At 33.2% G+C, this 17,286-nt stretch overlaps 2 protein-coding genes, 1 non-coding gene and 1 pseudogene across 4 annotated transcripts; 2 read left to right on the top strand and 2 right to left on the bottom strand.

Annotated features, from left to right (window-relative positions):
* The first annotated feature begins 3,157 nt into the window (after positions 1–3,157).
* On the top strand, positions 3,158–3,821 carry LOC104772084 (transcription factor bHLH140 pseudogene; annotated as a pseudogene).
* On the top strand, positions 3,819–9,955 carry LOC104768332 (transcription factor bHLH140). Of its 2 annotated transcripts, none has more exons than XM_010492275.3 (6): positions 3,819–4,170; positions 4,270–4,382; positions 4,491–5,365; positions 5,480–6,077; positions 6,165–6,335; positions 6,514–7,001. In XM_010492275.3, the coding sequence occupies exons 1-6, from the start codon at positions 4,158–4,160 to the stop codon at positions 6,829–6,831; spliced, it is 2,088 nt and encodes a 695-aa protein (XP_010490577.2). In that variant the 5' UTR covers positions 3,819–4,157; the 3' UTR covers positions 6,832–7,001. The 2 variants fall into 2 exon arrangements, with proteins under 2 accessions (XP_010490577.2, XP_087362146.1); XM_087506020.1 differs by lacking the exon at positions 6,514–7,001 and adding an exon at positions 9,539–9,955 and having other exon boundaries at positions 4,100–4,170.
* A 208-nt stretch (positions 9,956–10,163) lies between these two features.
* LOC104768331 (pyruvate decarboxylase 4-like) lies at positions 10,164–12,579 on the bottom strand. The gene is made up of 5 exons (XM_087506019.1): positions 11,989–12,579; positions 11,731–11,894; positions 10,997–11,647; positions 10,589–10,895; positions 10,164–10,498 (listed from the first exon to the last, which is right to left on the bottom strand). The coding sequence occupies exons 1-5, from the start codon at positions 12,505–12,507 to the stop codon at positions 10,328–10,330; spliced, it is 1,812 nt and encodes a 603-aa protein (XP_087362145.1). The 5' UTR covers positions 12,508–12,579; the 3' UTR covers positions 10,164–10,327.
* A 3,328-nt stretch (positions 12,580–15,907) lies between these two features.
* On the bottom strand, positions 15,908–16,057 carry LOC147918361 (small nucleolar RNA snoR144). The gene has a single exon (XR_015594338.1). It is a non-coding gene; the product is annotated as a small nucleolar RNA snoR144 (small nucleolar RNA).
* Between the last annotated feature and the right edge of the window lie 1,229 nt (positions 16,058–17,286).

The following is a 17,286-nucleotide window of genomic DNA, read 5'->3' as shown; positions in this document are numbered from 1 at the left end:
ACTATTGCTTTGCTTTCTACAATTAATAAAAGAATGGCGAATATATATAATATGAAGAAAGAATATAATGACCAAATCCTTGAATATCTGTTACTATTTCAAGCTCATGCGTCTTTCCAGCATAGTTATTGCTATCCGGTCTTTTCAAATCATATTTCCTATTTTTCTAACTTTGTTTTATTTAAAAGGACAAATTTGCAATCCTACTTCATATATAGATATAGTTTATACTTTTTAGTGAATCAATTATAGAATTTGTATTGAACTATGAGAGAAGAACGAAGACATATCAATGGACTGGGACATCTACTGTACATAAACGTGGGTAATGTGCAATGAAGGTAGTTGTTTGAGAAGACAGTACGTAGAGTTTGAGTTGTAAGAAAATGATTAGGGTTTTGTTTTTCGTCTGCACTTCAGCCCAATGTTTTCACCAAACCCCACTACTACTACGTGAAACCCGGAGCCTCACGTGCTCTTCCATATTTTTTAGATACTTCTTTTTCTTTTTCAAATGTTACAACTTACAATTAGTATACTGCAAATAGAATCTCGTGATCTCCCGATGTTTAAAAAGACAGATTTGGATCAATTTGTGTGCTAGTGTTTAGATAACTATATGGAGTTGTCTAATTAGATTTGCATCGTACTAAAGTATAATAATGCCATGCATCATTACTTTTTTTTTGTTTAGAAAATGACATCACACACATATATGTTTGACGTGTATCCCGAAAATATTAGAGAAAATTTGTTATATATACATCCATCAAAGTCAATTAATCTTCTATGTTGTGTAAATCAATGTACTCTTAAAATAAGAAGCCAACCAAAAATGCTTCTTAGATGAAGAACGGATAAGAGAGCTAGTTTGGTATCCCTTATAGAATCAACAATCGTCATGAAGAAGTAAGGAGACGAAGAAAAAGAACATTGACAATAACATCCTAACTTCCGATTCGATTGAAAGTGCCAAGACGAATGCAAGAAGAGCTAGCGACAGTAGCCGCCTAAGCGAAGAGTTGATGATGAGTTGGTGTATAACTGTATACAGATGTATAACTCGTGTATAAATTCTAATAGTTGTGTAATTCCTTACGCAATTATATACAGCAATTTCAACATTTATACTATATGCAATCAAGATCTCAAAATACCAACTTGTATTTGTTGATTCATTAACTACATGAAAATTAGACGAGACTGTTTGAATTAGCCTTGAAAAAAGCGTTGCCTAGGGACTCCGACCCGTATTCCCTTCACATTTTCAGCGAATTGGAGGGTCATGATCGACTCCTTAGCCGTAAAGGAGTGGGACGCAACGGTTGCAATGAGTAAAGTCTTCGAATCGGCCTTCAACAAGGGCTGTTGAAAAATTATCATGTTAGATAAACTATGCGCATAACATCTAAACTATACATATTGGAATTGAATATTGGAACTGAATATGAGAAAACCATAACCTTCAGACATGTCAAAACTAATACTCTTTAAATTAGTAAATACTATAAATTAATAAATTTTGTTGGTTCAAAATCTTTTTTTACATGATTATTAATTTACGATATTATTGAAGTATTAATAAATTAATACTCCATAATATCTAAACTTTACAAATTGGAATTGAATATAAGAAAGTCATAGCCTTGTGATCTCTTGTTGTCATCTGCAGTCTCAATGGCTAATTCAGTGGAGAATATATTGGCCAGCTTTGCACAACCAACGTGACCATCATTGGTCAAAAAAGTCACCAAAGATCACCTCAGCCAGATAGAGTCTTGTGTTCCTAGACAGGAATACTAACTCCACCACTGTTGCAATACTATAATAAGCCAATGCTAAAATGGATCACGGCTTAGCCCCATACATTGGAATTCTAGATAAATCTCGAGGTATTTGCCAGAAAACATTAAATCGTCGTTTATTTTTTTCTAAATCGTTGGCAAGCTCATCTGAAAAAAATGCATCATTTGATATAATTATGATTCCACCTACGGGAGCCTCCGCTTCCTGTTTCTGTGAGCGTTTCATTTATAATTTATTTATTTATTTATAATAAGTGAATAATAATTTATTTATTTATTTATTTTTCAAAAATGAATTAACTTCTTATAATGATCACCAATCACTTATATGTATTATTACTACTATATAATATCCCAGGCGTTGCGTGAGTTTGAAATTAATATAACAAAATATAATTAGATATTTTTAAGATATTTTAGTAAATTATTGAATAAATTGATTATTTAATAGTTTATATTACATAAATATTCTTTTAAATACATATTTTTCAAAACATGTACAGAAATTATAAAAATTTTTCCTTCAATTATGGTTTTATAGCTTACTTAGTTCCTTCAATCATTTTTCCACTATCCAACAAATGCAAGAAAACTTACCTATTACTTAGATTCATTATAAAAATAAATATTATTCGAGATGATTAATCGAAAATTATATACGCTTTTCCGAGATAATTGATGAAGTCATATATAAAAATCATATGAAAAATGATTTAATTATACCAGTATAAGTGAGACAAAAACCTAACTTATATATATTTACAATTCACAATAATATGGTTTTAATAAATTAATATAAATATATTATATATATATGTTAATTAACTATATACTGATAAATGATATATGATTAGAATAATATTAATAAATGAACATAAATTAAAAAGTAGTTACATAATAATGTCATGTGAATTATTTATCTTAAAATAAATAAATAAAACAAAATATAAAATATGCGACATATCTTAAGGATGACAAATATAATTGAAAATAAAATTATACATCTTAATGTTCATAACATAGGAATAATATATATATATATATAATACTAATATTCCAAAAAAAAAAAAAAAAAATTTAGATGATAGAAAAGTTAAATATTTCATCATATTTTAAAACAAAAATATCACATATATATATATAATATATATATCATACACCTGAGCAGATGTTGAACTTTTTAAATGCCTGTCTATACATCCTTTCTTTTTATATAATACACAAGAACACATCACAATCAATTCACAATCAATGGACCCGCGAGACAATTAACCAACGTTAGCACTAAATCAGTTTCTATAACTATATATATACGCATACTACGTAACAATTATAAACCACAACAATCACAAATGGACCATTCTAATCTTCGTAGCCAAAACCCTAATTCATCATCCACCACTTCCACATCCTCTTCCCCTTTCCATGGTCACAAGAGCGACACCGGATGCACAAAACGGTCAAGGTCAACGTCCATGTTATCGACGGATCCTCAGAGCGTTGCGGCCCGTGAGAGACGGCACAGAATCAGCGACCGTTTCAAAGTTCTACAAAGCATGGTTCCTGGTGGTGCGAAGATGGACACTGTCTCTATGCTTGACGAAGCCATTAGATACGTCAAGTTCCTGAAAGCTCAGATCTGATTTCACCAAAACGTGCTTGTCTTCTTAAACGACCACGAAACCACGTCGTCTTGTACTTACTCTCCCGCCACCGGAGAATACGAACCAACACTCTTTGGTTATGATGAAGGCTGTACCCATGTAAACGAGACGTACTCACAAGGCATGCCACATACGGTTATGGACTCGGAGTATTCGCCGTGGTTTGGTCCGGTTGATTATGAGCAAGAACGTGGCTCATCTTAGTCATGTGATTACATTACAGTATTTTACCGCTTTCCTAATTGTCGCAATCTTTAGTAACTTAGTTTAAGGTTTACATGCATTTAAATTCTAAATATTTGAAGATTTCACTATAAATATGTGAATGAGACTAATTAATTATTTAACCTAGTACGTTATTGGGTGTTTTCATCAAAATTAATTGAGTTTTTTTTGTTGCCAATTTTACCGAGTAACTTGTGTCCAAGTAAACGTCTTTTACCACACGACGTGTCGACCAAATATTAGCACACACAACAACACGTCGTTTTATATATACAAATTAAATAATTAAACAACAAGAAGTTGCGATTAAATTTGGGAAATTGGGAAACAACACGTCGTTTTCATTACGCAGAGACGCCACGTACTCCAAACACACTACGACGAGGCTCCGCTGCAATTGTAAAGTCGGAGAAACAGAGAGGAGACTGTTTCTCCGGTCAACGAGAGAACTCAGGAACTGCCAATGGAAGACTCTGGTAAAAACATCAAACCTTTCCTGAATCAATTTCTCCTTTTAACATCTCTATTGTTTATTCTGATGAGTTTTACAACGATAATGGCTAAAATTGAAACAGAGAAGACGAAGCAGATAGTGGTGCTTCTGATTGGTCCGCCAGGAAGCGGCAAATCGACGTTTTGTGACACCGTGATGCGTTCCTCTCTCCGCCCTTGGTATCGCATCTGCCAGGTTTCTCTTTTTTTTTTTTTTAATGCACACAAGCTGACTGATGAAATTCCTCAACGTGACTAAATTTGCGAAAATTCCTTAGATTTCGTTTTGTTTAACTTACTTCAGGACATTATTAACAATGGCAAAGCTGGAACAAAGGCTCAGTGTTTAAAGATGGCAATAAGTTCCCTTAAGGAAGGCAAGAGCGTTTTTATAGACAGATGTAATCTTGACAGAGAGCAGCGCTCTGAGTTTGTTAAGCTTGGTGGTTCTGGCATTGAAGTCCATGCAGTGGTTCTGGAGCTTCCTGCTCAGGTTTGTATTTCTAGATCAGTCAAAAGAACCGTTCATGAAGGGAATCTACAAGGCGGTAGAGCTGCAGCTGTTGTGAATAGGATGCTTCAGAGTAAGGAACTACCCAAAGTGAATGAAGGGTTTTCTCGGGTTATGTTTTGTTACAACGATGCAGATGTTGAGAATGCTGTTAACACTTACAGCAAGCTTGGTCTAATGGATACGCTTCCTTCTGGCTGTTTTGGCGAGAAGAAATCAGACACTAAAAGCCAACCTGGTATAATGAAGTTCTTTAAAAAAGTCAATGCTCTTCCTGGTTCATCATCTTCTAATGAAGCTACTAACGCAATGCGCAAAGCTAATGAAAAGACAGAAAATTTCCGAGTTTCGCCAGCTAAGCTTGGTTCTGCTGATATTGTACATACACTGGCATTCCCATCAATTTCAACTGCGGATTTTCAGTTTGATCTTGAAAAGGCTTCTGATATCATTGTCGAGAAAGCAGAGGAATTCTTACCCAAAGTTGGGACTGCACGTCTTGTCTTGGTGGACTTGAGCCACGGGTCAAAGATTCTGTCTCTTGTCAAAGCTAAGGCTTCTCAAAAGAACATTGACTCAGCGAGTTTCTTCACATTTGTCGGGGACATTACTAAGCTTCGTTCTGAAGGTGGTCTACACTGCAATGTTATAGCTAATGCTACTAATTGGTAAGCACTAAGCATCTATTAGTTTCTTGCTCTTCAGTAAAATGCACCAACTTATTGAGTAAGATTAGGAGGATACATCTTCCATTAGTAGCTAATTTTGTGAGCTATGTTCAGGCGGCTTAAACCTGGAGGTGGGGGTGTGAATGCAGCAATATTCAAAGCTTCTGGTCCAGATCTCGAGACTGCCACAAGAGTACGAGCAAACACTCTTCTTCCTGGAAAAGCTGTGGTAGTTCCTCTTCCTTCTACTTGCCCTTTACACAATGCAGAAGGTATTACACATGTCATACATGTTCTAGGACCAAACATGAACCCAAACCGACCAGACAACCTTAACAACGACTACACCAAGGGCTGCAAAACTCTCCGGGAGGCTTACACATCCCTGTTTGAAGGTTTTCTATCAGTAGTACAAGATCAATCAAAATTTCCCAAACGAAGCAATGAAACAGCTGCGTCAGATTCTGGTGAGAATATTAAGGAACACTCTGAGAGAAACAAAAAGTACAAAGGATCACAAGATAAGGCCGTAGTTAATAATATGGAATCAGGGTCTCTGGAGGATACAAGAGACAGTGGAAAGAAGATGAGTAAAGAATGGAGCACATGGGCATTGGCTCTCCACACCATCGCCATGCACCCAGAGAGACATGAGAATATCGTGCTAGAATTTTCAGACAACATCGTTGTGATAAACGACCAGTACCCAAAGGTAAAAAAAGTCTTGATGCTGATTTATATAAATATAGTACTTATCTTTCTTCATGAGACAGATGACAAAACAAGATTTTCCATTTAGGCTCGGAAACACGTGCTAGTACTGGCGAGACAGGAGAGTCTAGATGGGCTAGAAGACGTTCGCAAGGAGAACCTTCAACTTCTGCAGGAAATGCACAATGTTGGTCTGAAATGGGTTGATAGATTCCAAAACGAGGATGCATCTCTTATCTTCCGCCTTGGATATCACTCGGTACTTAAGTCATCCTTAACGTTCTGAGCACTGATGAATTTTCTGTTTCCCTTGAGTCTAGACTTCGGAGTTGCACTTTCTGTTGCTGGTTTTAGAGTTTACTTTAAAGCTAAGAGTTCATTAGCAAAATCATTGAAATTGATATGTTTAACATACATTGATTTTTTTTTTCTTTCAGGTTCCGTCGATGCGACAACTACATTTACACGTTATAAGCCAAGACTTTGATTCAGATAGTTTAAAGAACAAGAAACACTGGAACTCGTTCACGTCCTCGTTCTTTCGTGACTCAGTTGATGTACTTGAAGAGGTCAAGAGCCAAGGTAAGGCCAATGTGGCGAGCGAAGATCTGTTGAAAGGGGAGTTACGTTGCAATCGGTGTAGAAGCGCACACCCAAATATTCCTAAACTCAGATCTCATGTCAGAAGCTGCCGTTCTCAGTTTCCTGAACATGTACTCCAAAACAGTCGCCTTGTGGCTCGACCAGAGACTTAGCTATAACGACCCGTTCTATTTTGGTTAAAAATTAGTGTATACTTTTTATGGAAATCTAACTTTAACGGGTTAAATATGTTGGGATTTTGGTTCAGATAAGATCAGCTCTGTTCTTAGGTTTTTGTTTTTTCTGGTAAATAAGTTATTGAGTTGGTTCATTTGAGGAAAAAGTATGTGTTGAAGAGCATATGAACTTCATTGAGTTGGTTCATTGAGTTGGGTCACTGATGAGTATAATAAGTTATTGAGTTGGTTCATTGAGTTGGGTCACTGATGAGTCATCAACTTATACAACTTATACAACTGATGAGTTGGTTTAGTTTATAGTATTAGAAATTAATTGAATTTTATATAACTATTTCTCGTGAGGTCTAAACGAGTTTTTTGTCGACCAGTCTCGTTCGATCGGTAAGAACTAAAAGTCGTTGTGATTTTAACTTCGGTAAAGTAGTCATTAGAACAAGGAGCATCTATTTTACAACGACAAAAAGTAATAGTTGTTTTGGCAAATCAATCACAGGGTAATAAGAAGCCCAATGGGCCGGTACAACATGTCAAATTAAATTGATTTTGATTTTGGCCATAAATGATCAAGACAAAGAGCAACCTCAAAAAAAAAATTTTGAAACAAAGAATTGATAACGGCTTTAAAATAAGAATCCAACCAAAAATGCTTCTTAGAAGAAGTGATAAGAGAGCTAGTTTGGTCGACGTAATAAATGAGAACAGTTGATCATATGTTGAGAACAGCTGATCTATCATCACCGAACATTGTCTACCAAAATGACTATAAGGTTGAAATAAATTGACATTATTGGTGTCCACAAAATCTTGTGCCATTCCTATGATGATTTCGGTAAGACCACCAGTGGCCGTAATTTAACTGCTCTGATACGTAACTAGCGAAGTGGACAATCATGATTTTGTAAATTAAGTTTCTTTTGAACACCACATAAAGTATCTTTCTGTTGTCCACTTTGAGCCCGTCGACTATTGAGGGAATGGACCTTTCACAATCCGCCCTAGCGAACATGACGAATTCTTTGTTCATTTCAATTGATTATTTAATAGTTTATATTACATAAATATTTTTTTAAATACATATTTTTCAAAAATTGTACAAAATTATAAAAAAATTTCCTTCAATTATGGTTTTATAGCTTTCTTAATTCTTTTAATAGTTTTTCCATTGTCCAACAAATGCAAGAAAACTTATCTATTATTTAGATTCATTATAAAAATAAATATTATTCGAGATGATTATTCGAAAACTAAAAACGCTTTTCCGAGATGATTGATGAAGTCATATATAAAAAGCATATGAAAAATGATTCAGTTATACCATTATAAGTGAGACCAAAACCTAACTAATATATATTTACAATTAACAATAATTTGGTTTTAATAAATTAATATAAAAATATTATATATATATATATATATATATATGTTAATTAACTATATAATGATAAATGATATATGATTAGAATAATACTAATAAGTGAACAGAAATTAAATATATTTACATAATAATTTCATGTGAATTATTTATCTTAAAATGAATAAAAATAAAAGCAAAATATGCGACATATCTTAAGGATGACAAGTAGAATTGAAAATAAAACTATACATCTTGATGTTCATAATATAGGAATAATATATATGTAGTACTAATATCCCAAAAAAAATTAAGAACAATTTAGATGATAGAAAAGTTAAATATTTAATCATATCTTTAAACAAAAATATCACATCTATATATATATATATCATATCTTATGTATATATATCATATCTTATATATATATATATCATATACACATGTTGAAATCTTATATAAAGTATATAAGAATTACAAAAATGTAATAATTAAATATTAATATCTTTTATTATTTATTCAATTTTTATTGTCATTAATCATTCATTAGAATGCTATATATACTATGGAGGTGAAAAGAATAACATAAACACAAATAAATAATTGCAATTAATTAAAATTTAGTGCCTTAAAATATGGATATGATTATAATATGAGAGTTACAAAATATTTGATAGAATATGTAAGTGAATACAATATGTAAAAAATTCATAAAAATAAATTTATTGTTAATAAAGAACTGATTTTTTGGTTTGAACATAAAAATTTGAAATTACTATAAATATAAATATATGACAGGATAGGTCGCTATGTTGGTTGTACGGAGTTATGGTTAGCATCTAGATGAGAGGATAAGAAGCTCTCCCCTGGCATTCCAGCTTGCCCTTAACACATTATTTGTTTACAAATTGTTTCTTAGTTTATAAAACCTTCAAATTTACGACACATTTGCTGTAAAAATTTTTTTGTCAAATAAATTTTACATTTTCTTCAAAAAAAAATATATATGATAGGAACTTCAAGATGGGCTAGAAGACGTTCGCAAGGAGAACCTTCAACTTCTGCAGGAAATGCACAATGTTGGTCTGAAATGGGTTGATAGATTCCAAAACGAGGATGCATCTCTTATCTTCCGCCTTGGATATCACTCGGTACTTAAGTCATCCTTAACGTTCTGAGCACTGATGAATTTTCTGTTTCCCTTGAGTCTAGACTTCGGAGTTGCACTTTCTGTTGCTGGTTTTAGAGTTTACTTTAAAGCTAAGAGTTCATTAGCAAAATCATTGAAATTGATATGTTTAACATACATTGATTTTTTTTTTCTTTCAGGTTCCGTCGATGCGACAACTACATTTACACGTTATAAGCCAAGACTTTGATTCAGATAGTTTAAAGAACAAGAAACACTGGAACTCGTTCACGTCCTCGTTCTTTCGTGACTCAGTTGATGTACTTGAAGAGGTCAAGAGCCAAGGTAAGGCCAATGTGGCGAGCGAAGATCTGCTGAAAGGGGAGTTACGTTGCAATCGGTGTAGAAGCGCACACCCAAATATTCCTAAACTCAAATCTCATGTCAGAAGCTGCCGTTCTCAGTTTCCTGAACATGTACTCCAAAACAGTCGCCTTGTGGCTCGACCAGAGACTTAGCTATAACGACCCGTTCTATTTTGGTTAAAAATTAGTGTATACTTTTTATGGAAATCTAACTTTAACGGGTTAAATATGTTGTGATTTTGGTTCAGATAAGATCAGCTCTTTTCTTAGGTTTTTGTTTTTTCTGGTAAATAAGTTATTGAGTTGGTTCATTTGAGGAAAAAGTATGTGTAACAACCTTAGGTAAAGGAGAGCATATAAGTCAAGATGTTAGTATATTAACTGAACTGAGTCTTATGATAATTTAGACTGAAACTGTTGGAATTATTTGGACTTTACGTTTTAAAAAAAGGCACAAATATTGGAGAAGCAACAGGTTCACTAATTGGAAAGATATAAAAACCAATCGGTACTTGAAAGCATAAAACTAAGAAAGAAAAACAGGAAACAATGTGATTCAATTGTATTGCTAAGAAACGAGAGATACTTGAGCCACACTCAAGATTCTCTCTATATGCCTTGCTTCTACTGAGGATTGGGAGGACGACCATTAGCAGCAGAGACGCGAGATCCCCACTCAAGCAACTCTCTGCTCGTATCATCTTTGTGAACAATCACTTCAATGAAACAAAGACAATCTTTCTTCTCCGTTGTCGCTATCTTAATCGCTTCCTCTAACTCCTCCTCGTATCTCACCTAACCAAACACACAACATTCATAATGTTACTACTTTACACCCAAAATTCATATATGTTTTAACTTCCAACTGTGATCATTAGAAATTACCTTTTTGGTCCAGCATTTGCCTTCACCGTTGTGAATGGCATCAACGAGACCAGTGTAGTTCCAATTCTTGATCACGTTGTAAGGACCATCATGAATCTCCACTTCAATGGTGTAGCCACCGTTGTTAATCAGGAAGATGATCGACTTCTGTCCGTTACGAATCATAGTGGATATGTCCTGAGCCGTCACTTGGAAACTACCGTCTCCGATGAAAGACAAGACTCTCTTCTCTGGTACAGCCTGTGCGTATCCCAGCGTTGCACCAACAGACCAACCAATTGATCCATACTGCATCTGAAACTCATACCTACAAAACAGAGCAAAGCTTTTTTTCAAATCTTGAGTTTGTTCCTTTATTTTCACTTTGTTAAATGTAGAAGATTCAGTAGTTTTTTGTTGGATACGTACCCACATCCTTTAGGCAGCTTTAGTTTCTGGCAATTGAACCAAGAATCACCAGTTTCAGCAATCACAGCAGTTTCACTAGAGAGCATCTTCTGAATGTGTTGAAACATTGCGTTGACTCTCAGAGGCTCTTTTGGTTCGCATTTCGCTGGTTTACCTTCAGGGACAAAGATCCTATGGTAGTTCTCATAAGCCGTCTCGTTACGCTCCACCCACTTAGCCAACTCCCTGAAGAAATCGGCCATCCGAACACAACCAAACGTAGGACCATTACCCACAACGACACGATCAGGATGCACAATGATGGCTTTCTCTTTCTTGAGGAGAAGGGAGTAACCAACGGAGCTGTAGTCGTTGAAGATTGGACCTGCGAATATGTAAGCATCGGCAGATTCGACAATCTCATTGCAGAAAGGTGTGCTTACTGCTCCCCAGTAAGTGCCAAGGAAATGAGGATGGTTCTCTGGTACAAGGCCTTTAGCAGAAGGCATCACTGCCATGGCGTAGCCTGAAGCATCAGCTAGCTCCACAAAGGCTTCACTAGCTTTAGCCACACGTAACTTGGGACCACCAACCATAACTGGCTTGACTGCCTTGTTCAGAAACTCCAATGTTGCTTCCACCGCAGCTTCTAGACCCATCTTGTTGCTCAACCTAATAATCAATCAATACATTAGTAATTAAGCTTGAATCTTGGAAGTGATTAGAATATATTGAACAGCTATAGCTCATATTACCTTGGAGTTAGGGCAAAAGGGACAGGATCACGAGCAAACGTAGGATGAGGAGTTGCAGCTAAGTTACAGCTGATGCTAATGTACACAGGCTTGCTCTCTTTCAGAGCTGTTGATATCGCTGTATCAATCTGTTCATGAGCATCCTCCAAATGGTTCACCACAGCCTGACAAAAACATTATGATCAAAATCTTACTTGCTATATAATCTTGTGATGATAAAGATTAAATATATGATTTGATTTTTGTGTGTGTTATTACCTGATAGCAAGTAACAGTTTGGAAACACCTAAGCTCTTGGCTGAAGTCAGGTAAACCAATGGTGTGATGAAGAATACGGTTAGTGCCAAAATCGTTGGAGTTGGGACCTCCGACGATACAGATAACTGGAAGATTCTCACTGTATGCACCAGCGATGGCGTTCAAAACGCTGAGTCCACCAACGGTGAAGGTGACGACACAAGCACCGACTCCACGAGATCGAGCGTAACCATCTGCAGCGTAACCTGCGTTAAGCTCGTTGCAGCATCCGATGTTTTTGAGCTCTGGCTCGGCGATGAGGTGGTCGAGCAGAGTTAGGTTGAAATCACCGGGAACAGAGAAAATGTCAGTGACTCCGGCTTGGACAAGACGGCGGGCTAAGTGACGTCCAAGAGTTGCTTCGGAAGTTGCGGTGGTGGGAGCGCAGTCTTGGATTGTTGCGACGGCGTTGCTTGGTGGACTTCCGACGTCGCTAGTTGTTGGCTTACACGTGTCGATCGATCCTATTTTGGTATCCATTGGAAAATTAGCTTAACGAATGAATAATACTGTATATGATTATGAAACCCTTTTAGTTGTTTGTTGATGAGTAGTATAATGCAATGAGGAGGTGTATTATATAGTTGTGTGGAGTAGTAGTAGAGAGTATTACAAAGGCGGTTTCAGACGTTTCGGTATCTGACTTTCTTGTGCTAAAAGCAAAAGATTTTGATGAAAATATTATTTGCTAATTTATCTGCTGTCAATTTATACATACAGCTAATTATTATACGCGAAACACGACCAAATTAGTTTTTTTATAAAATGTTTCTTTTAGTTTTTTAATAAGAAGATGAATCATGTTTGATTAGACATATCATCAATGCATCGTTAATCCCTGATTTTCATCTGTGAACTTGTTTGCCAAGATTACTCATAAATGCATTCGGATTTCCTTCTTAAGTATGGTTTAGCTTATAGATGAATTCAACGTGCCGAAGAACAGAAAACGAATCTATTTTATAAAGAATTTACTTATTCGTATTGTTCAAGACTTTTATTACCTTAAAAAGAAATTAGTAACCATATACGAGAATTTAATAATTTACATGTGATGCACGGAAGGACATTAAAATATTCCATCCTGATTTCATCAATATTTTCTTATACTCGATTACGTTATAAATATGATAGAGCCTAATCCCTCTCACATAATTAGAATAAAACTTAAAATACAATACATATGTTATGTGTATATATGGACCATGTATATAAGACAATAGATTAGGGCGGAGTTATTACGCGCGTAAATTTTTTTAAAAATATTGACAATAATTAAATAGTAATATTAATATACAAGTTTTTAGATTTTATTTTGTAGCATTTTAATATTGAATATGGATTTCTCATATTTCATTTCAATACTCTCTCAGTTTCATTATATAAGAGTTTTAAGACTTTTTTGCTCTATTTTATAATATTTTTCTCAAATTTCTATGTATAATTTTAATTAATATAAAAATTTATGACTTTTTGAACTATAAATATATATATTCTTTTTGGTTGAAGTTTTATAAAATAGATAATATTTATTATTTATTAATTTTTATGCTTTAGCTCTTATAGGAGATAGAATATCATTTAAATATCTATACCATCATAATAAACCATATTTTAAGTTTAATTACACATTTCAACTTAATGCATAAAACTAAATATGTTATATCAAACACAATTAATACATAATATCAAATCTATCTTAGTAAAAATTGAAAATACAAATAAAAATTAACAAAATATAATTCGCACAAAAAATGAATCAACATTATTTAGGATATATTTGTTATGTTGTTATCTCATAAGTATTAATTTTACCTCATGTCATTATCAATTTTAAATGAGTGAAATTTATAAAATACAAACATATATAAAGATATAGAGAAATTCTCATCTAATAACTGAATATTCTATCCTATAAATTATGATTTATTTAGAATTATCTTATGTTTTAACATATGCATTACAAAAATACATTTGTTGAAATTATAAAATCAAACATAAAAATTACTAATATTCTTAAATGATACATACTAATATTTGAAAAATTTTAATCGAAAAGAAATTTCATCGTTAGATATTCAGTTTAGTAATCACATTTAATTATCTATTTTATCGTAAAACCATAATTCACTTTTTCATGGATTATAGTTATAAATTTAATAACAAAACTAATATGAGAAGCACATGTATATTGGTTAGTATTTTAAATTTAACAATAAAAATAATCAGTAAAAAAATCAGTTAACATTCACAAAATTTTTGGAAATCCAAAAATATCCTAAATATTACTCTTCTATATGTCATAATTTCATAAGTAATACTTTTGTCAATTTTTATCAATTAACCAAAAATTCACTCCTACAAACTTATATATTTAAATTATTTATATATGAGAGAATACATATCTTTATATTTAAATTGTTATTATTTTAAGATTAGGCCAAGAAATTCAATATAATGTATGATTGATTTTGTATAAGTTTAGTTATTGTATAATTTTTAAGATTTTCTTTAGAATAACTATGTGTATCTTTATTGTAAAATTATCTGTATAATTTCTTTATGTTTTGGAATTAACAATTTTTTTTTGTTTGGACAATTCATTTTTCTTTAGAATTACAAAATTGTTGAATTTACTTTATAATAATAAAATTTATTATAATAATTTTATTATTTTAATAATCTACAACATAATAAGATCTTGACAAATGTCGTGATCTTATGAATTAGTAACCTATTTTAATAATCTACAACATAATAATATTTTGATACATGTAGCAATCTTATGAATTAATAACTTTTGAAACTATACTTTATATAATAAAATATTATTTGATAAGTAATTAACTCTTTAATTTGATTTTATTTTGTTGAATTCGGAATATTGTGCTAACGTAAGAGAATAGACTACAACTATTAGTTTATTCTTTTTGTCAAGGGGTTTTCATTGAATAGACAATAAAATGTTGAAATGAAATCATGTCTTTGTAAATTAAGCCTATTTATTAAAAATACAAAATAATACACATCGAAATTTCTTACCGTGTTTAGTGCTATGAATTACCGTCTAAGCTATTGTTTATTTCTCAAACCAACAGAGTGGCGGCCAATAAAATATTCACCAACGTTTTGTCGTAAAGCTTTGGTTTAATAGCAACAGTCGAAATAAACCGAGAAATGAATTCTCTCGTCCAATTAGAATATGTTAAAAGGTGATTACATTTGACGGTTTAACACTATCATTATCCGTGACGTAGTATACAAGAAACTGTCTGAATATACTTTCATTTGCGGCCCAAATTAAATCCTATCTTTAACAGCCCAAATCGAACCATAATACTCAGCCAGAACGGTTGGGTGATAAGAGAGAACCAACAAATCCAATCAACGGTATGAAACAGATCCTTGACCGAATTAGAAACAGCTATCAAAGTTCGACAGATACACAAGACAATCTCGTATACGCAATAAGTTACGTAGGAGACCAAAATCGATAGTATTGTTTTGTTGAATTCAGTAATCACAGATTCAAAGTAAATGACGTAAGTAACGAGACTCGTATGTTAACTGTCTCAGGGAATAATATCTTAGAAACAAGTCAAATTTAGTTATAGAAATCAGTGGCGTGATAAACTTGAAACATGTTCTGCATTTCATTGCGTAGTATTCTTCAATGTTCCAAGTTATACTGATAACGTTGACGTTGATATCACTCTGATCATATTGCTTAATATGGTGAGGGCATAAAACAATCATTCATATACTAGTGATTTTCGCAAAAGACTTAATGTCACGCCTACTTCATCGGACTCTTATTAAAAGAAATTCAAACAATTAATCAAAAATTTCAAAAAAAAAAAAAAAAAGTAAATGAACAAAAGAATGTGGCAGCAAAGAGGAAAAGATCGGTTGTATCAAGAACAAAATAACCGATCAAACAATTCCTCACTCAGGCAGCGAATAAATTGATTTAGGCAACTGGGAAAAAGAGAGAGATCGATGTTCGATTCACTCGGCAAAAAGTTGCCTTTTCACTATAATTCAAACCAATTCTTCAAAACTTTTCAAACCAATACAAAAAAAAAAAAAACAAATAAGTTTCCCATCAGAGTAACTATGACAATATAGCATCATATGGAATCTGATTAACAGACCCATAGCTTTTTTATTTGTTATCCTCATTAGGAAAAAACTACATAAAAGAGTTTACAAAACAGAGAAAACCATGACAAAACCAAAAAAAAAACGTTTCGAAGAGAATTCACCACTAGACGAAGAAGATAGATGAAAACTCTAAAAAGAAGCCGTCTATAAAAAGGAGAGGGTTGCGATTAGGGCTGGGCAAAATAACCGATAACCAAATAACCGACCGAAACCGAACCGAAAAAAACCAAACCGAACCGAACCGAAATTCTTCAAATACCCGAATGGTTAGTAAAAATCTATATCCAAACTAACTGAAACCGAACCGAACCGAACCGACAATTAAATGGTTAACCGAAATATCCGAAAACCTAGAAGATATCAAATATTATATACTTAATATTATGCAAAACTATAAAATAAACTTAAAATATAAATTATTTCTAGATTCAAAACAATTAAATATTTTAAATAATCAATATATGTAAATGTTATTATTTTGAATTTACAAAGTTAAATACTATTTTGTAAAATTGAATCCATATTTTTCCCTTTTTTGTATTTTTGTTATTGTATATTTGGTTAATTTTGGTTATATTCGGTTAGTTTTGGTTATATTTGGTTTATTTGGTTAATGTTAATATAATTTATGTTAGTTATGGTTATTTATTTAAATAACCAAACCGAAACCGAACCGAAAGAAACCGAACCGAACCGAACCGAAATTTCAAAAATATCCAAATGGTTACTATATTACTATATCCAAAATAACCGAAACCGAATACAACCGAACCGAAACCGAATGGTTAACCGAATGCCCAGGCCTAGTTGCGATGACGATGATGGTATTAGATGGCGGCGGCGGCTAACAACTAGGGTTTTTGTTTGAAACACAATGCTGAGCGTTTGCATTATTAATATATAAGGGATATGGGCCTTATATGCTGCAAACATGGCCCAAGGAAAACTGACCCAAGCCCAAACTAATATGGACGTGGCGGTTCCAAAGTTTCACCTAATTTTTTTTAATGGAAAACTGGATTCACCTGACATCATCATTGTTTGTTGCCAATTTTGATATGCTATTGTTGTATGTAGTAAACTTTGTTTAACTGC

This window comes from Camelina sativa, chromosome 20, assembly GCF_030686135.1.
Source record: "Camelina sativa cultivar CO46 ecotype springtype chromosome 20, ASM3068613v1".
NCBI classification, from domain to species: Eukaryota; Viridiplantae; Streptophyta; class Magnoliopsida; order Brassicales; family Brassicaceae; genus Camelina; species Camelina sativa.
This window is presented reverse-complemented; position numbering and strand designations above follow the sequence as displayed.